Source organism: Catharus ustulatus, chromosome 8, assembly GCF_009819885.2.
Source record: "Catharus ustulatus isolate bCatUst1 chromosome 8, bCatUst1.pri.v2, whole genome shotgun sequence".
NCBI classification, from domain to species: domain Eukaryota; kingdom Metazoa; phylum Chordata; class Aves; order Passeriformes; family Turdidae; genus Catharus; species Catharus ustulatus.
This window is the reverse complement of record NC_046228.1, coordinates 20,034,895-20,050,690: the sequence shown is the minus strand read 5'-3', so window position 1 is coordinate 20,050,690 and position 15,796 is coordinate 20,034,895. Positions and strand designations below refer to the sequence as shown.

The 15,796-nt window shown below is 46.7% G+C and overlaps 1 protein-coding gene across 5 annotated transcripts in view; it reads left to right on the top strand.

The window, feature by feature from the left end:
• Positions 1-1,078: 1,078 nt before the first annotated feature.
• LOC116999590 overlaps positions 1,079-15,796 on the top strand; it is a 29,789-nt gene continuing 15,071 nt past the window's right edge. For 2 of the 5 annotated variants that reach the window (XM_033066426.1, XM_033066428.1), the window contains exons 1-2: positions 1,079-1,182; positions 10,491-11,341. In XM_033066426.1, coding sequence (XP_032922317.1) covers positions 1,134-1,182; positions 10,491-11,341 — 900 coding nt within the window. In that variant the 5' untranslated portion in view covers positions 1,079-1,133. Of the gene's footprint in view, positions 1,183-1,328; positions 1,407-10,490; positions 11,342-15,796 lie in introns of those variants that run through there. The other 3 variants (XM_042779534.1, XM_042779535.1, XM_042779536.1) reach the window with 3 other exon arrangements.

Here is a 15,796-nt window from a genome sequence, read left to right as displayed (position 1 = left end):
ATCTCCAGTGACTGCTACAGCAAAAGGTGGATTCACCTTAATTGATACTTGGCCTGAAGGGTGTTGCAGAGGCACAGGAGGGCTGGCACCTGCAGAGCAATGGGGCAACTGGACTGATCTCCCCTGACAGCTCCCCTCTCACTCACTTTCTCATGGCATTTGTAGCACTACTCTGTGACCTGCTTGGGGCCACTGATCCTATGGACAGCTGAAGTCCATGGAATCAGGCCGGTTTAACCGGTGCAGCAGCACATTTTCTCCTGAGTGTGCTCATGTCAGCAGAAGTCTGGATGGGGGAGCAATGCAGGGACTGATGCTCTCTTAGTAAGCAGAGACCCTATATAGGTTATGGGGCTTGTTGTAGGGAACTTGTACTCCTTAAACCTAGCCTGAAAGTAATTTCCTGCATGTTTCCCAAGATAACACTCCATGGCTCAACCATGCCCAGGGCATCCCAGAACACTTCATGCCTGGCTTGCATGATTGGAGTTCACTCCAGTAGGATGACACTGCAAATCTGCCCATGGGACCTTGCACCCAGGACAGTCCTGACACTTACTTCTCACCCCTCTTACCCAGAGCCTGCAGCGCCAGTGACAGCCAAGGTAGTTTTGCATTATGAACACATAACATGCAATTTAAATGGAGAACAAGAAAAAAACCTGGGGAAAAAAAACCAAAAAACCACCAAACCGAAAACCCAACAAACCCACTCTACTCTCTTAGTCTCTCTCCTCCCCACCCTAAACATTCCAGTCTTCCCTGCCACTAGAGAGGGGAGTTGTTTATTGATATTATGCAAGCACTGAAATATTTTTCTTTTTCTTCTCTCCTATCCTTTTTTTCCCCTCTCTCCCCCTCTCTTCTCCAGGGGTTGCAAAGGTAGTTCAAACCCCTGCAGTCATCTCGGCTTATCAGCCACAGGAGATACATTCCTCTGGGCTGCTCCCTTTATAAGTCACTGCTGGCCGGGCGCCCGCCCGCCGCCCCGCAGGCTCCGCCGGCCGCGCTGCCCGCTCCGCGCTGCCCCCGCCATGCCCTAGCGGGGCCGCAGCCGCTCGGGGAGGGTGGGCAGCGATGGCACCCCCGGCCCCGCGCCCCGCCCGCCCCTGAGGGCGGCTGCTGCCGCCGGGATGTTCAGCTGGCATCGGAGCTTCACCCTGGGAGCGCCCTGGAGGAGAGGTGAGTCGGCCGCTCCCCCCGGGACAGTCGGCGGCTGCCAACACCTCCCCAAACCCGCACCCCCGCCACCCCCTTCCTTCCCCTCGGTGGCCGCGCAGACGATACTTAGGACAAGCCCATCCCGGCCCGCCCTGCTGCCGGGCCCCGCCGGCCGGGCACCGCGCCGCTGCCTCCCGGCCCCATGCTGCGCTCGCTGCTCTCGGGCTGCCTCTGTCCCCTCGCAGGTAAGGCAAGGCTGCCGCCGCGGCCCCTCGAGCCTCAGCCTCCGGCCGCTGCCCCGGGCCGGCGGGGACAAAGATCGCGCTTAAGGAACCGCTCTCATTTCCTCTTTATGGGCTAATTTCGCCTTGGTGAGCGTGGCAAAGCTTGGGAGAGAGGAGCAGGGGAGGTGGGAGCGCTGTGGCTCCGAGCGGTCCGTGCTGCCGAGGGACCGGCACCGCTCCGGCACCGCCGTCAGGTGTGTCGGGGCTGCCCTCCGCCCGTCGCGGCGCGGACAATGCACATCGCCTGGCTCTCTAGGCTACCGTATCCCCATCCAGCAGGGACTGCCGCGGGTTCCAAGTGTTTTACTTGCTCACTCCTGTGTGGATGAGGTGACCCCGCGGCAGGAAAGGCAGCTACAGTCCTGCAGCTGATCACCAGTAACTTTTTAAGCCTGTTGTGCAAATAAATTATGTGGTCTCAGTATGCCTTTTTCAGGCATACCGGGGCCACTGTATTTTATGCCTTAGCCAGAGTTGTAGGCTTTGAGATCACAAGCCCCATGCGGCAGAATTCTCCTAGCATCCCTGTTTACCCCTCAGCTTGGCTTGTGGCAGCCGTAAACGAGATCGGCAGGTTCTGTCTCATTGGCATCACTGCACTGGGCTGGTTTGCTTGGCATGGAGGTGGCTACACTCAGGGTTTGTCAGAGTGTAAATGTAGTGTGCAGTGCTACAGCAGGACGGTAAAAATGTTGCAAACCCATGTGTTTGGGGTGGTTATACTGGGGCTTTCCATCCTTATGCCAAACTCCTGCCTCCTTGGAGTGCTGCAGCAATCGTTTCCATGGAGTTACCAGAACTGCCAGATTCTTGGGCATCTGCTCAGCTACTCTCTGCTTATATTGTGCTTCCCAGCTGTCCTGGTCTGGGGCAGCTACTTGGTGCTCAGTGTGAGCTGTAGCCTCTGTGAGGTGCCCCAGCACAGAACTGTTAAGTGCTGTTGCCAGCAAGGCTGCCGAAGCGTTCTGCCTGGCTTCAGTCTGGAAACTGCTACCCAAGGGCTCTAGAGCAATGCTGATGTGAGAACATGCCAGCATCCCCATAAGATGTGGAGGGTGTTTGAGGAGGGTTTTACCAGATGGTGGAAACCGCTCCCTTTTGCCCTGGATGTAATTCGACCATGAACTTGTTTCCTCCAACATATATGGAGCAAAGCTGATGGAAGGGTTAGGAGGTGAAAGGAAGCTTGCTCTTCCACATGGAAGTATCCCTCACCACCCAGACACAGCAGTATTATTAATGGGGCAGGTGAAAGCTTTGGTGGGAGAACAGAGATATCCTACAGAGAGAACACTGTGGGATCAAAGAGGTTCAGCTCGAATTTATCCAAATAAGAAACAACAACAGCACTCTCTAATCACCTCAGCTAGAAAAAGGCACCAAATATTATGTGTGTCCTGATTTGGATGCCATCTCTATTCAGAAACAGCATTCTTGGCTCTTGCTCTCACTGTAACTATAAAAGATTTCAGACGTGCCAGAATATGGTTACACCTGTCCAGTGCTACCTTGTTAGAGCAGAAGCAACTCTCCAGGGTTTTACCAAGGGTAAATGACTACTCAAGAAAAATGAGTTCACAGCAACCTTTCTAATACAATTCTCGAGTTCCTTTGGCTTCAGCTGAAGCTCTGGTATCTAAAGGGCCTTGGTCTTTGGGGCTATTGAACAGTTGTTTATTCAAGCTTATTATAGGCAATAAAACCTGAATTACTACATACCTGTCATCCCTGGGGGGCACGTCCTTGTAAAGGGCCTCCTGGCTCCTAGTTAATTTCTGGGTGAATAATCAATCTTCTGTGATATGAGGCAGCCTGCAGATCAGATGTACAAGGAAAAGCTCTAAATTAGACAGTTTTGCCAATGTGATATATTTGTTTCTATTGTTTTCATTCTCTGCTCAGACATATCACTGAGTTGTGTGCTAAATAATGTTTTGCTGTTATAGAGGGTTGCTCATGAAAGCACTGCTTCTTTTATTTAAGGTTTTGAATCTTTCTCTTGGAGGAACACATGGGAATTTCCAAGAAGGATTTGCAGGTTTTTAGCAGCAGTTGTCATCTCCCTGACAAAAATCTCACAAATGAGCCCCATAGGTGATTGCAGGGACTGAACCTCTTCCCTCCCCCAGCCCCCAGGACTGGTTATATTGCAGAGTAGGGAGAACTTGGGCACTGATCCTTGTGCACCGAAATTACCCTTGAAACCTCAGCGACTCATGGACACAAAGAAATAAATTGCAGCGTAAATGCAGAAACGAGTGGGACCAGCGCTTTAGCTGGTGCTATTGCACAGGGTCAGGTGCTGGTCCAAAAGCCGGTGACCGCCATCCTACACAAGTGACTGATAAACCAGGTGGTGTGAGGGGCCTGCTGTGCCCCGGGACTTTCTGCCAGAGGTCACTAATCTATCAGACCTGTCGTTTGGTTTCAAAAACTTCACAGGTCACTTGCAATGAATTAGGAGCAAGCTGTAAAAGTGTCAAGTGGCCTCTCTACTTGGAAATCCATTTCCTCTTTAGTTCACCCAACTATATCAATCAGCAAACAACCAATCAATCTCCCTCTCATTCCTCCTCAAATGCCCGAAAAGAGCTATAATTATCTCCTCTTTTGTAAAACATAGATACTAAAGCAATGACTGCCTCCTCAGTCAGAATCCTTGAACCCTGTTATCTTTCTCTCGGCATCTGCTTTATATGGATTTATCATTACCAGCTGCAGCTGCGGGGGCCTATAACATTTCTGGTCACATTATATTACCAAACTACGATTCTAAGGAACTTCACACACTTAACTAACATTGAGACTAGAGACCACCTTGGAGCCAAAGGATATAAGCACTTTGTGCTTTTTGTTCAAGGACTATCTGAAATCTCAGCTTTGTCATATCTATTCCTTTGCATTCAATATTTTGAGCAAATTAAGTTGTATACGTATGTTCATTAAATCCATGTGCATTTCACTTCTCCGGCTGGATAAACTGAAGTTTAGAGAATCAGGTCTATTACGCAAATATTATTACGACATGGGAGCACGTTCCCTTGCAAATGTGTATTTTTCAGTCACAACTCCAGTAAAAAATACCACCAAAACAAAACGACAAGCAAACCAAGCAAAATAAAACAAAAAACACCCTGACCTTTCCTCTGACAGTGATTTTCAAGCCTTCACAAGTTTCTGCTTCTGTAGGTAGTGCTGTTGCACTAATGACAACAGACCCTGAGATAAGCTTTCTGTGTAAAATTTTCAGCTCATGATTATCCTAATTATTTAGGAGAAGCCTTGCTCAGATTGGGCAGGCCAAGATCCGGCAGGCTGCTTGAAAAGCAGTGGGGAAGGCAGATAGTTTGCAGACTTTGGTGACAAGTAGCACCTCTGCCATTGCCAGGACTGGGATCAATAGTCCGGCTAGTCGGGAGATCCCCACCCCGTGGAAACCCATGGCAAAGCTGTGTGCAGATACATTTTTCTCACAGAGGGTCAGTTGGTAGTGGTTACTCATTTTTTTGGGGTGGGGACTTTTTGTTGGGTCGGTTTGGGGTTTTTGGAAGCGTAAAAGTAACTCAATTTTCGTGAGCACTGGGGTCCCGTCCGTGCAACGCCTGCCTGAGCCCCCAGGGCTGTGCTAAGGGACGGCTCTTTCCAGCCAGGGAGGTGACACAGGGAGGTGACACTGCTGCCTGGGGGCTGCTGAGGAGGTGCCAGCACGGCCCCAGCACCCAGCCCCACCCTTCAGCACACGTGGGGGAAAAGTCATCAGCAAAAAATGCCTATTGTTTCAGAAAGGAAGTGACCCCTTCTCTCTTAAATGCTGGGAAATTGAGACCTCATCATTGGTGAGAAAAAAACCCACCTCTTCGAAATGAAAGGGAAATACCACCTGAGCCGTCCTGCCAGCAGTGCTAGAGAACGTGGCACAGTGACAAAACTGAGGGAGTCTTTTTGTAAGGGAAGGAAGGAAAATGAGGGAATGCAAGGACTGAATGGGAGAGGCAGACTTTGATTTCTAGGTCATGAGTTTGACTCCAGTGCACTAGTCACTGCTATCTAATGATTTTTCAGAAGGTGGCAATCATCTCTTAGTGTGTTACTTGGAGGCCACAGCCCCATCACAGAACCAATTCTGCATGGCAGGGTTTATTTAACCTTTGGCACAGCTGGAGCCAGAAAGGAGCTACTAGGCAGGCATAGGATGCTGAAAATCCTTATCTGGCACTTTGCCTGTGCACCTTACTCCTGTACTCAGGGCTAAGCAGATTGGGAGGAGTGCTATGGTTTGACATTGGTCTTCCTTTGGAGGGCAGCTGTGCAAAGTCCCTGCTACTCCAGCAGCCCAATGGTGATGCCTTTTATTTGTGGTGGCACAGTAAAGGCTGCCATGGCTCTAGCTCTGCTGTCCTTTGTAAGACAGTGGCAGATGGAGACAAGCAAAGCTTTGGCTCCATTTGTGCCATGTTTAACAGAGATTCTCTCCATGCCAAGTAGCCTAAAAATCAGAATGAATATTTTGAGAAGACAGGAGGGCAGAGACTGAAAGGGAAGAGGCCAGCAAAGGGCAGTGCTGGTATGGAATTGCTCTCTACTGCCAGTAACAGCACTGACTCCACTGCTAGCATGGCCTCTTCCTGTCCACCAGTGCTTCCATTTATTGCATACATCAGAAAACCATGTGCTATGATACTTAAGTCAGTGCATTAGAGACCACTGACCCTCTCAGGGATGTAACAGAGCTTAACAGGTCTTGCACTGAAGGAATTGCCAGTGAAACACAGCTTTGAGCCATAGGCATAGTTGCAAAAAAGAAAAAAATTAGGCATGGGTTTCAGTACTTTGGAGCATGGGTATTTGGATATAGACTTTGGCTTGCTTTACTAGAAAGGGGGAGTTTTTGCAGGAATTGGGCTTGAGCAAGACTGGAAATGCGTAGGAGTTTGAATTAATCTTGTGCATCCAACTTACTTGGGATAAAGAAATTGCTTGGAAGTAATTTTATGCTGAGATATCTGCCCTCCTTCTCCTGGTCAGAGATCTCTACTAATACACCAGGCTGAGTGCTGGTAGCTGCTAGTTATTGTGCAACTGGAAAAATAACTTGGACTTAAAAGTCTTAAGAAAGGGAAGCCTTGGGACAGGAGCTGATGGGAGGGTATTTACCTTTGAAAGACTGAAGTTTTTCTATTAGGCTAGGCTAACTGCAACACAGAAATACCCTAAAGAGCAATTCAAACATGATGCAGAGCAAAGTTCTAGAGACTTAGGTGGGACACATCTATTCCTTCCACTCCCTAACAATTATCCCCAGGTATTAGCTCCTTGGGAGTTGGGAAGCAGTCTGATTGTCCAGCTTTACAAGCACAGAAAACCCAGGCTCCCAAGGCTACACATGATCACTTACCACCAGTTACAGGCATATACTTCAATCCAGAGAACTCTGTATCTCTCTAGGGTGATTACATAGCCATACAACTCTTTGAAAGGGCTACTAGGCAAGCAGCACAAGCTACCCTGAGACAATGTTTGGCGTACGTATTGAAGATGCTTCAGGAACCCGTACTGATTCGATAGCATCAAAACTATAGCACACAAAACTCTACTCCTTTCCTGGCTGCCACACTAGCATACCAGCCAGCTTCCTAAAAGCTACAGCATTTGCTATCTTACCCCCACCTCAGAGGGGTGTGGAAAACCGGTCCAGGGGAAAAGAAACAAAAACAACAACAACAACAACAAAAATCTTGGCTGAATTCCCAGGAACAGCAGTGTAAAACCTGGCTGGCCTCCAGTACAAGTAAATACATCTTACCATTGTTAATGCCACCGTTCAGCTCTCTGAAGTTCTTCACACCTCCTTTCAGAAGACCCTGTGCAGGATTGTTTGCAACCATACCCCTGCAGCACACTCCCTCCAGTGCCAGGCAGAAGTTATCTCCCCTTCCTCGCTTCACTCAGGGCCCCTGGTATTGCTGAACAAAACACTTACAGGCCAAACCCTCAGCCAAAATTAGCTGACACAATTCTGTTAAGAGCCCTGGAAATTAGTTAATTTACAGCAGCTGAGGGTCTGGGTCACTTTTTTTTCCTTCAATTGGGCAGATGAGTTTTAATTGCACCGTTCTGGTGCTTGTTAGCAATATGCTCGAAAGAGCTGAGTGGTTTTGTACGCTTCTTTCGAGATCTGCAGCAGGAACAATCTGCTGGTTGGAAGCCCCGTGGTTTCGATTCTATTATCCAGTCAACAGAGAGGAAAAGGAGACTGTTCTGTCAGTGAGGTGCAGCAAGAACAACCTGAGTTTCAGGTCACTGCCTTAATCGTTGGAGATCTTTGTGCTGTAGCACTGAGGACCTCAGTGACCACGGGAAAGTACTATTGAATGAATGAGGATGAGGTGCCTAAGCGTGTTGCAAAATCCTGTTGTCCTTTGCCACTATTCTGATCTTGTGGTAGGGGGATGATAACATTTTGCCTCATCACAGGGCATTGGAAGAATAAATCAGAAATGCTCAAACACTGTGGTTTGCAGGACCTGACAGTGCTGAGAGCAATAGTCTGCAGCCTGGAACAGATTAACAATTTTTGTGAAACGTTGCTAGTGACCACAGTACAGGGAGAGCAAAGAACTGTTGTTGGTATCAAGGTGGTCATCCCACAGAGGGTCAAAGATTTAAAGATTTAATCTCATTTTCTATTTTTTCTACTCCAGCCAAACCTTCTTGTTCACATTGCAGCTTTTGTAGTCCTAAAAGATATGCAGTAAAGCATCTGACATCTCCTTCTGTAAGCAGCAAGACCTCATTTTAATATGCTGCTTCCTGATTTTAGACAAAGCAATATTTGTGTAGGCCAGGGTGAAACCAGTTAAGCAAGAAAAAAAAAGGGCAGATTGAAAGAAGAGAGAGAATCTCCAGTCAAAGGAAAGCATGGCATGATTAATAAGTGAGAGCAATCAGTCTGTGGGAAAGAGCTACCATTGCATATAGTAATTCCTGGTAAGAGTGACAGCTGTATGGTTTGTTCTTAAAAGTTGCAGGAATGCAACTGCTCTCCTCCTGACTCTCGGTGGTTTTGTTGGCCAGCTGGGGTAGTGATGCCATCAGAAGAGCCTGTAAGCCTTGTATTTTTCATGCAGATACAATGTTTTGTCTCTGGCTGCCAAGACGTGTTTGCACCTGAGGAGGTAGATCCTCTTGATTCCAAATCAAAGTGACTCAGTTCCACCTCCTCCTTTCAAGGAGGCACCCAGCTCCCTCTTAGAGCTGGTGTTTTGCTGTATGGGAAGCTGCAAACCAGTCACCCTATTCCTTGTCCTCAGTTCAGGGTCCCTCATGCATATCCCAAAGTGGAAGAGTAACAGCAGAGCCCAGCACAGGCAGCTCTCGATGAGCTTGCCTAGGTAATGTCTTTTTCTTGTCCCCCACCACAGAAACATCCTGGTGTTGTATTGCTGAGGTCTGGCACTGACTGTCCCAAACATGGTCTTTGCACTGGGAAGATGCCTGTGAATCCTGCTAAGGGAGGCAGTGCAATTCTGTATATGATAAACAAATCTTACATAAGGGGTGCTAGCACTACGTACCACAAAAAGCCCATCAGATTATTTATCACTGACCGCCCTTTATGAAAACCCAGTGTAAAATATTAAATCAGTTGGTTCTATGAACAGCAAAGGGCATGTTTCAGTGGTATCCCAGGAAATTCTCAAGATCAAACGGAAGGAATTAAAATAAAGTAGAAAATGACCCATGTAAGAGTTAGCTTGTCCTTAATGAGTAAAGTCTCCCTTGTCTAAGTACATTGCAGAAAGCAAGTTGGAGGAGATAAAGCTGGAAGATGGGTTATTTCTGAAACAGGGAGCTTTCTGGGTTACCAGAAAGGAGAGCTGCACAGTAGAGCTCTCCTCGATCCACTGCTGGTGGGGTAGATCCCAGGCTTTCCTGCCTGCATTACTGGGGGGTGAGTTTGTGAAGCTGCTCCTGGTCTGATTCAGGCAAAAAGAAAGAAGAGAGGGGAATGAAGTAGAAAGTAAGACATCCAGAAAAGGGTGTGCTTTGTAGCCCTCTGAAGTGTTCTGGGCTGGGTACTAAGGGAAAAGATACCAGAGAAACAAGAATTGTTCCGCACCAATTCTTGGTTCCAAATCCACAAACATACGTATTTGGAGCCGAGATTTGCAGTTTCAAAAAAGTAGATGCAGAACTTTCACACTGGCTCTCATACCTTCGTGATCCAGAAGTCTGCACTATGAAATATTATATTCAGAAAAACAGTAAGAAAAACCTGGGAGCAGATCTTTGACTCCTGAAGATCAGCCTTTCATCCAGAGACTGTTCTATCACATTGCTGTGTAAAATAATTGTGACTTAAAAACAAGTCTTCTTAGTCCATGTGCAAAAGCTCTTGAAGAAGGCTGCCCCCATCTCTTTTGTCTTTACGAATTAGGTAGGAGTTCACTTAAAGACATTACTTCATAGCTAAAACCATACAGGGAGTGAAAAATATCTACAGTGCTTTTTACATTTGCTTTTCTTATCAGAACTTGATTTTTGCCACCTGTATATGAGCAGAGAATACTGCAGAGAATACCAAATAGTTTGCAAATTGCTTGTTGCAGCCCAAAAATCATTTAAGCCTGTGGGAAGACTGATTTCCTTTTGCTCTTTTTTTCTGCTGGTTGAGAACACATTTAATCGGAAAAAATATTTGAGCCTTAAATTAATGTCTATCAGGCGGAAAAAACATGTACATCTCTCCATCTATATGCAGATAATTACTAAAAAGTCACCTGCCTACATATGTTGTTTTTTACCTATCTATCAAATCAGAACTGTGCTTTTATGAGCTCCCCGGAGGACTCTGAGGCTATGAAACACAAGACTTTTGTTGCAGCAAAGCCTACAAGAGAGCTTCATATAGCTCAAGAAAAACAAATTAGGGCTGTCCCCCTCTACTGCCTTGGTATAGCAGTTTTACATTCCACATCCCTCAGGGGATGCATTAGACACTGAGTTTTGTGGCCTCTTGTGACCTTCTACTTGTTTTCTTTTCAGTAGGTAAGAAGAGCCCACCTGCTGAGGACAAAGTTGTGTTAACACACATGAAGATACTGAGCAATGAAGGAATTCAAAACCCAGGGTTAATCCCAGAGGCTCCAGCTGACACAGCCTGCACAGAAGAGCCCCATCTTCCCAGTGCCAGTCTCCCACCAGACTGCCGGGGAAGTCCAGATGCAGCAGATGCAGCAGATGCAGACTGTGTGGATGGCTCGGCAAGCACCGACTATGTAGCCACCCTGCCTGACCTCAGCACCTTTGAGTCCAAGTGCCGGCTTCACAGATTCTCCAAATTTGAATCTGAGGACTCGGGGGTCGAGTTGCCAAGCGGTGCTAATTCTCCATCAACGCCGACGGGCTCAGAGAAGAGCTTTGTGCTCCACAGCAGAGACTCCTTTTGTGACTCGGGTGTGCTCAGCACCTCCTCTTCTCCAGAAATTGATCATCAGTTAATGAGAACATGTAAAGAACATGCCAGAAAAGTTAGCCTCCAAGATCCAGAGAGCAAAAAGCAAGCTGATTACTACAGTCAGGAGGGAGATGCTGTACAGGATGCTACAGCTTCCCTTGGAGACTTCAATGTCCCTCAGGAAGAAAGTCCTGATGAACACTGTGACCAGGGTGACAAGCAGTCTCCAGAAAAGGAACCAATCCCAGAGATGGACCCTTCCAGGGAAAGTACTCTTTCCACCCCAGGTCCCACAGAAGAGCCAAAGACTGTTACTGATGATTTCCCAGAGAATTTTGGCAGCATGCAAGACCTTCAGATCCATGAACATCAGCTGAAGAAGTACCCCACAACTGACAGTTTGGATGAATACATGGATGAATGCTGTAGGCTGAGTGAGGTGAGAAACACCTAAACTGAATCTTAAATCTAGGCCTGTCCAAACACCCCAGTGAGTGTTCAAGTCCTGTTTGTCACAAACTAGACACATCTGAGTGAGTTTAGAATATCTCCCCTGAAACTTGTAAGCAGTAAAAAATGGTAATTTATTTTTAAGGTTTCTTTTCATACCAGTAAAATTCTGAATTAATTAATAAATATCAGGTCTGGGTAAGGATGACAAATGACTCATTGAGATCTGGTGTTTCTAAAAGCCCTAGATGAGAGGATGGACTTGATTCTGGTCTCAAAATGAAGATTATTAAGTTAGTCATCATCATCTGATAAATGGAGTAGGGGTCAGAACAAAGGTTTATTTTCAAGACCAGGTTATTCCTGTCTCTGGGAACAGCTGCCTTGCTTTTGGGGCACTGAAATTTATAAAGAACTTGTCTAAGGGTTAATTCACCTCTGTCCAGGCCTGTTGTTTCCTGCTGAGTCAAATGTCACAAATAATGCATGAGCAGGGAGCTAATTCACAAATTAGATTTTTATTGGGCTGGAGTTGGAGATGCCATTTTAACTTGCCAGCGTAGCTGTGATGGACCAAACTGCAAAGACCAAGTTTCAGCAGGTTGTCCCACTCCATACTCCCTCTCTTTCCTCTTGCTGGGTACCCTATGGCACTGACAAGAATAAAAAGCCCTTCTGTACACCTTCTCCCACAGCAGGTGCTGGTAAGTGCTCCCCCAGTTCTTTGCATTGTGCTGCTGAAGTGCAGAGAGATCGCTGCCTTGCCTGCATGGCAAATGGGTTCCAGGAACCAGCAAAGCAAAGATCTCAGTGGGGAGTTGATTCTTGAGAGAGAGACAGACCAAAGAGCCTCATAAGCAAAAGGAAATGAGAAAGGCAGACTAGGTGAAGAGGGTCACAAACACACAAAAGCATCAAACGGTGCCTAGCAGGGATTTTTTTGGGGGGAATTCATGGTGGCAACAGAGATGAATTGGAATTAGAGATGGGTAGGAGGAAGCCAAGTAACAAATGATGTGTGCTGTGCAAATAATTTACCTATGACCTTGGTGCCCTGAGCAATAGGGCACTGGACTTCCTTTCCAGCATGCCAAACCCTCTTGAGCAGGGAGGAAGGTCAAAGATGTTCCATCTCTGTTAACATTGCATATAAAGGCAGTACAAGCAACACACAATCCATCTGAGCAGTGTTTTCCTCCCCAGAGCCATCTCACACATGGTAGAAGACAGATGTTCTATTTTGCACAGATCCCAAACAGACCTGACCATTTGGCAGAGAGTTCAAGAAAGGATGAGAGCAGCAGAATCTGACCATTAAGGAGACTTCATAAAAAATACCTAAATTCTCTGTTGCACTCTGGAGAGTTTGCCAGATTTGGTCTTGTCTGACATCTCTGTGTGCCCATGAAATTCCTTTAAATCCTTGGTGAAATGGAGCCTCAGTTTCCCAAAGCAAAGCATTTAAATAAACAAGAGAATAAATTAGAAAGAAGCTGAAGAGGAAATGAAGCTCTTGGTGGCTTATCTCCCCTCCTTTTTAATATCCTCACTGGCTGAGTGCTAAAGCTCTGTGCCCTAGAGCACTTTTCTTTGTTTTTTGAGCTGTGTAAATACAGCTGTGACCTAGATGCTGGGGAAGTTTGCCCCTCTTCACAGCACACCTCCAGGCTGCTCTATCTCAAGAGCAGCACTCCTCAAACTGCTGGGATGCCAGGTAGCACCGAAGTTGACTGGGACAAGAAATGCACACAGGCTACTGCACAGCCCTGCAGCAGCAGCTGCTCTGTGTGCCTCAGAGCACCAGGACAGCCTCTGGCAGATGCAGAGCCTTCTGCCCTCACCAAACTTACACCAGGCTGACCTGTCCTCACTGTCATACAACAGAGACTTGTTCAGAAGTGAGATCCCGATGATCATCTGGCCATACAGCTGGCAGATGCATCTTGGTTCACCCCATCTGAGGCTCTGCTCCAGGCTTTCTCTGTGGTTTTCACATTTGCCTGTAACCTGTCCAAGACATAAAATGGTACCTAGAAACCAATCTCTGCTATGGCCTGTTGTCATCTGAGGGACTCAGATACCCCTGGAAATGAACCAGTTTTGCCTGAAAGAAAGCAGGCCAGCGCAGCGTATTCTCACCCTGCTTGGCAAGAATATAGCAAACCAAATTGCTCCATCAAATCAATTCCTGCTGCATTAAATTAATGTTGATAGAAATACAAGAGTGCTTATACTGGATTATAATTAATGCTCAGTGAGAGCATTAATTAGTTATAGGTGACACCCCCTTCCTCAGTTCTGTTGATGGTTTTGGGAACTTTCAAGTACCAAAGGAGCAGTTGAGTTTCTCCAGCCCAGCTGGCTGTGGCAGTGCCAACTGTGCTCACTGGCTCACCACAGCCAAACAAGGATTCAGTCTCTGGATGTTGCCCCTTGATGCCCTCCTGACCATCCCTCACTGCTGAGGCCACTTCCAAGAGAACAGGAAGGAAAATGTTGAAAAAGAGGGACTGGAAAAGACCAAATGTTTTGACCATTTGGTGAATAGCTTTGGCTGAAAATACACATCAAACCATTTCAGTCCAGCATTTTTAGACAAAGCTTTCTGATCCTTTGTTTTGAACTGTCGTTATTTTAAAATTTGCCTACATTTTGAAAGATGAAAGAAAATGGAAGCTGTCAAACGGCAAGAGAAAGAACTTTGAAGCCTAAATAAAAGCATTTCCTTTGAAGCTTGAAGTTTGAAGATACATAGCTTTTGATGCTTTTGCTTTACAAATACTTCCTCACGCTCCATAAAGTTTACATTTAAAGTCAGCTCAGCCCATACTCCTAGAAGAAGAAAAAGGGTGGGAGCACTGTCATCATTAAATGAAAAAAAAAATCATTATTCATGCAGTGCTATTTATCCTGGGCCAAAGCACTCAAAATGTTTCTCTACAGGGTGGTAGAGTTCAGGGGAAGGATATGGGTACCTGTGCTGGTCAGCCCCTAACTGTGCGTGCTGCTCAGAGGAAACCAGAAGCTATCAGCAAGCACAGCCCCTCCTGGAGAGCAGGGTGGAGCCGTCAGAAATACACAGCACGATCCCTCTCTTTCCTGTTATTCACTAGCCTTTCGGTGCTGTCAGCTAACAGTGACAAATGCTTCCCTCTCTGCCCGTGGCCTCACTAGTTGGCTGCTCTGAGCCCGGGATGGGAGGTTTGGAATCGCGTTCCGTGCCGGGCGGCGCAGTGACCGCGCTGCCTGTACCAGCCATGCTCACACGGCAGTGAGGGATGTACGGCAGGATGGAGCATAGTATAGCCCAAAACCATCCACAAGAAAAGTGAAGAGCATTGTGTGAAGCACAGAAACCTAAGGTAGTGCAAGATACACCAGTGAGCATTTCTCTGAACAAAGAAATGCTTCCCTTGCAAATTGCTCATCATCTTCAGCTCCTGCTGCTAGGTCTAGCCCAGGACAGTTCTCCATTGAGCCCAATTGTAGAAAAGCACATCAAGTGCATCCAAGTAACAGAAAATGGTTGAAATGAGGCTCGATAAAGTGCTGACCAGATGATCAGACATGCAGATTTTGATTATGCATCAGTTGGACAAGAGACTAGAAAGCAACTCTCATTCTTGCAGCTCCCACTGAACTTCAAATCTTCATAGTGCTCAGATGCTGCAATGAGCACAATGTTCCCCAGAGACAAGAAAACAGACTCCCACTTCTGTGAGCTGGGTAGCTGCAGAGGAAAATATGTGATTTGCAGAGGAAAATATTGGCTAGAGGGCTCTAGATAAGACAAAGTTCCCAGTGCAGATGCTGATCCTGTATTTTTAAGAATCCTAAGAAATCTGTGGGCCAGTAAAACTGTCATGGTTTATTGCCAGGGACACACATACTGAAAAACTGTGCCCAAAGTTTAGTCAGGTGAGCACTGACAAGGGCAGAGATCCTTCCTTGGTTACGTCAATGTAGTCCACCTTAACTCCTCCGGGTCAAAAAACCGTAATGTAACTCAGCATAGCATAGCTGGGAGCCTTTAACTCTGTCTCTTCCAGATGAGGGTATGGCTCAGTCTCATGCCTAAAAGCAAAATTTGGCACGTATTTATACATTAGGTTCTTACTTTCCTAGAGAAGCTTTAACTATTTGATCACTAAATTGTGTCTTTATGATCCTTCACATCTTCACCTTACAGAAAAGTAGACAAGATATTTTTCCTTCTTCATAGGCTTCATCATCTCAAAAATGGGCACACAGCTTTTGTTGCAACACTGTTTGAGTCCAACCTTCAGTCTTGTTTAAATCCTCTACAGGGAGAGATCCACCTTGCCCCAAGACCTGAAGCAACTACTTTACACCTTTTCCCTGTCATTTTCTGGGCACCTATATTTACTCTCAGGAGTTAGAGATTCTCTCTTACTTTGCTAAAAGCCAGGTTTTTTCCTTGCCC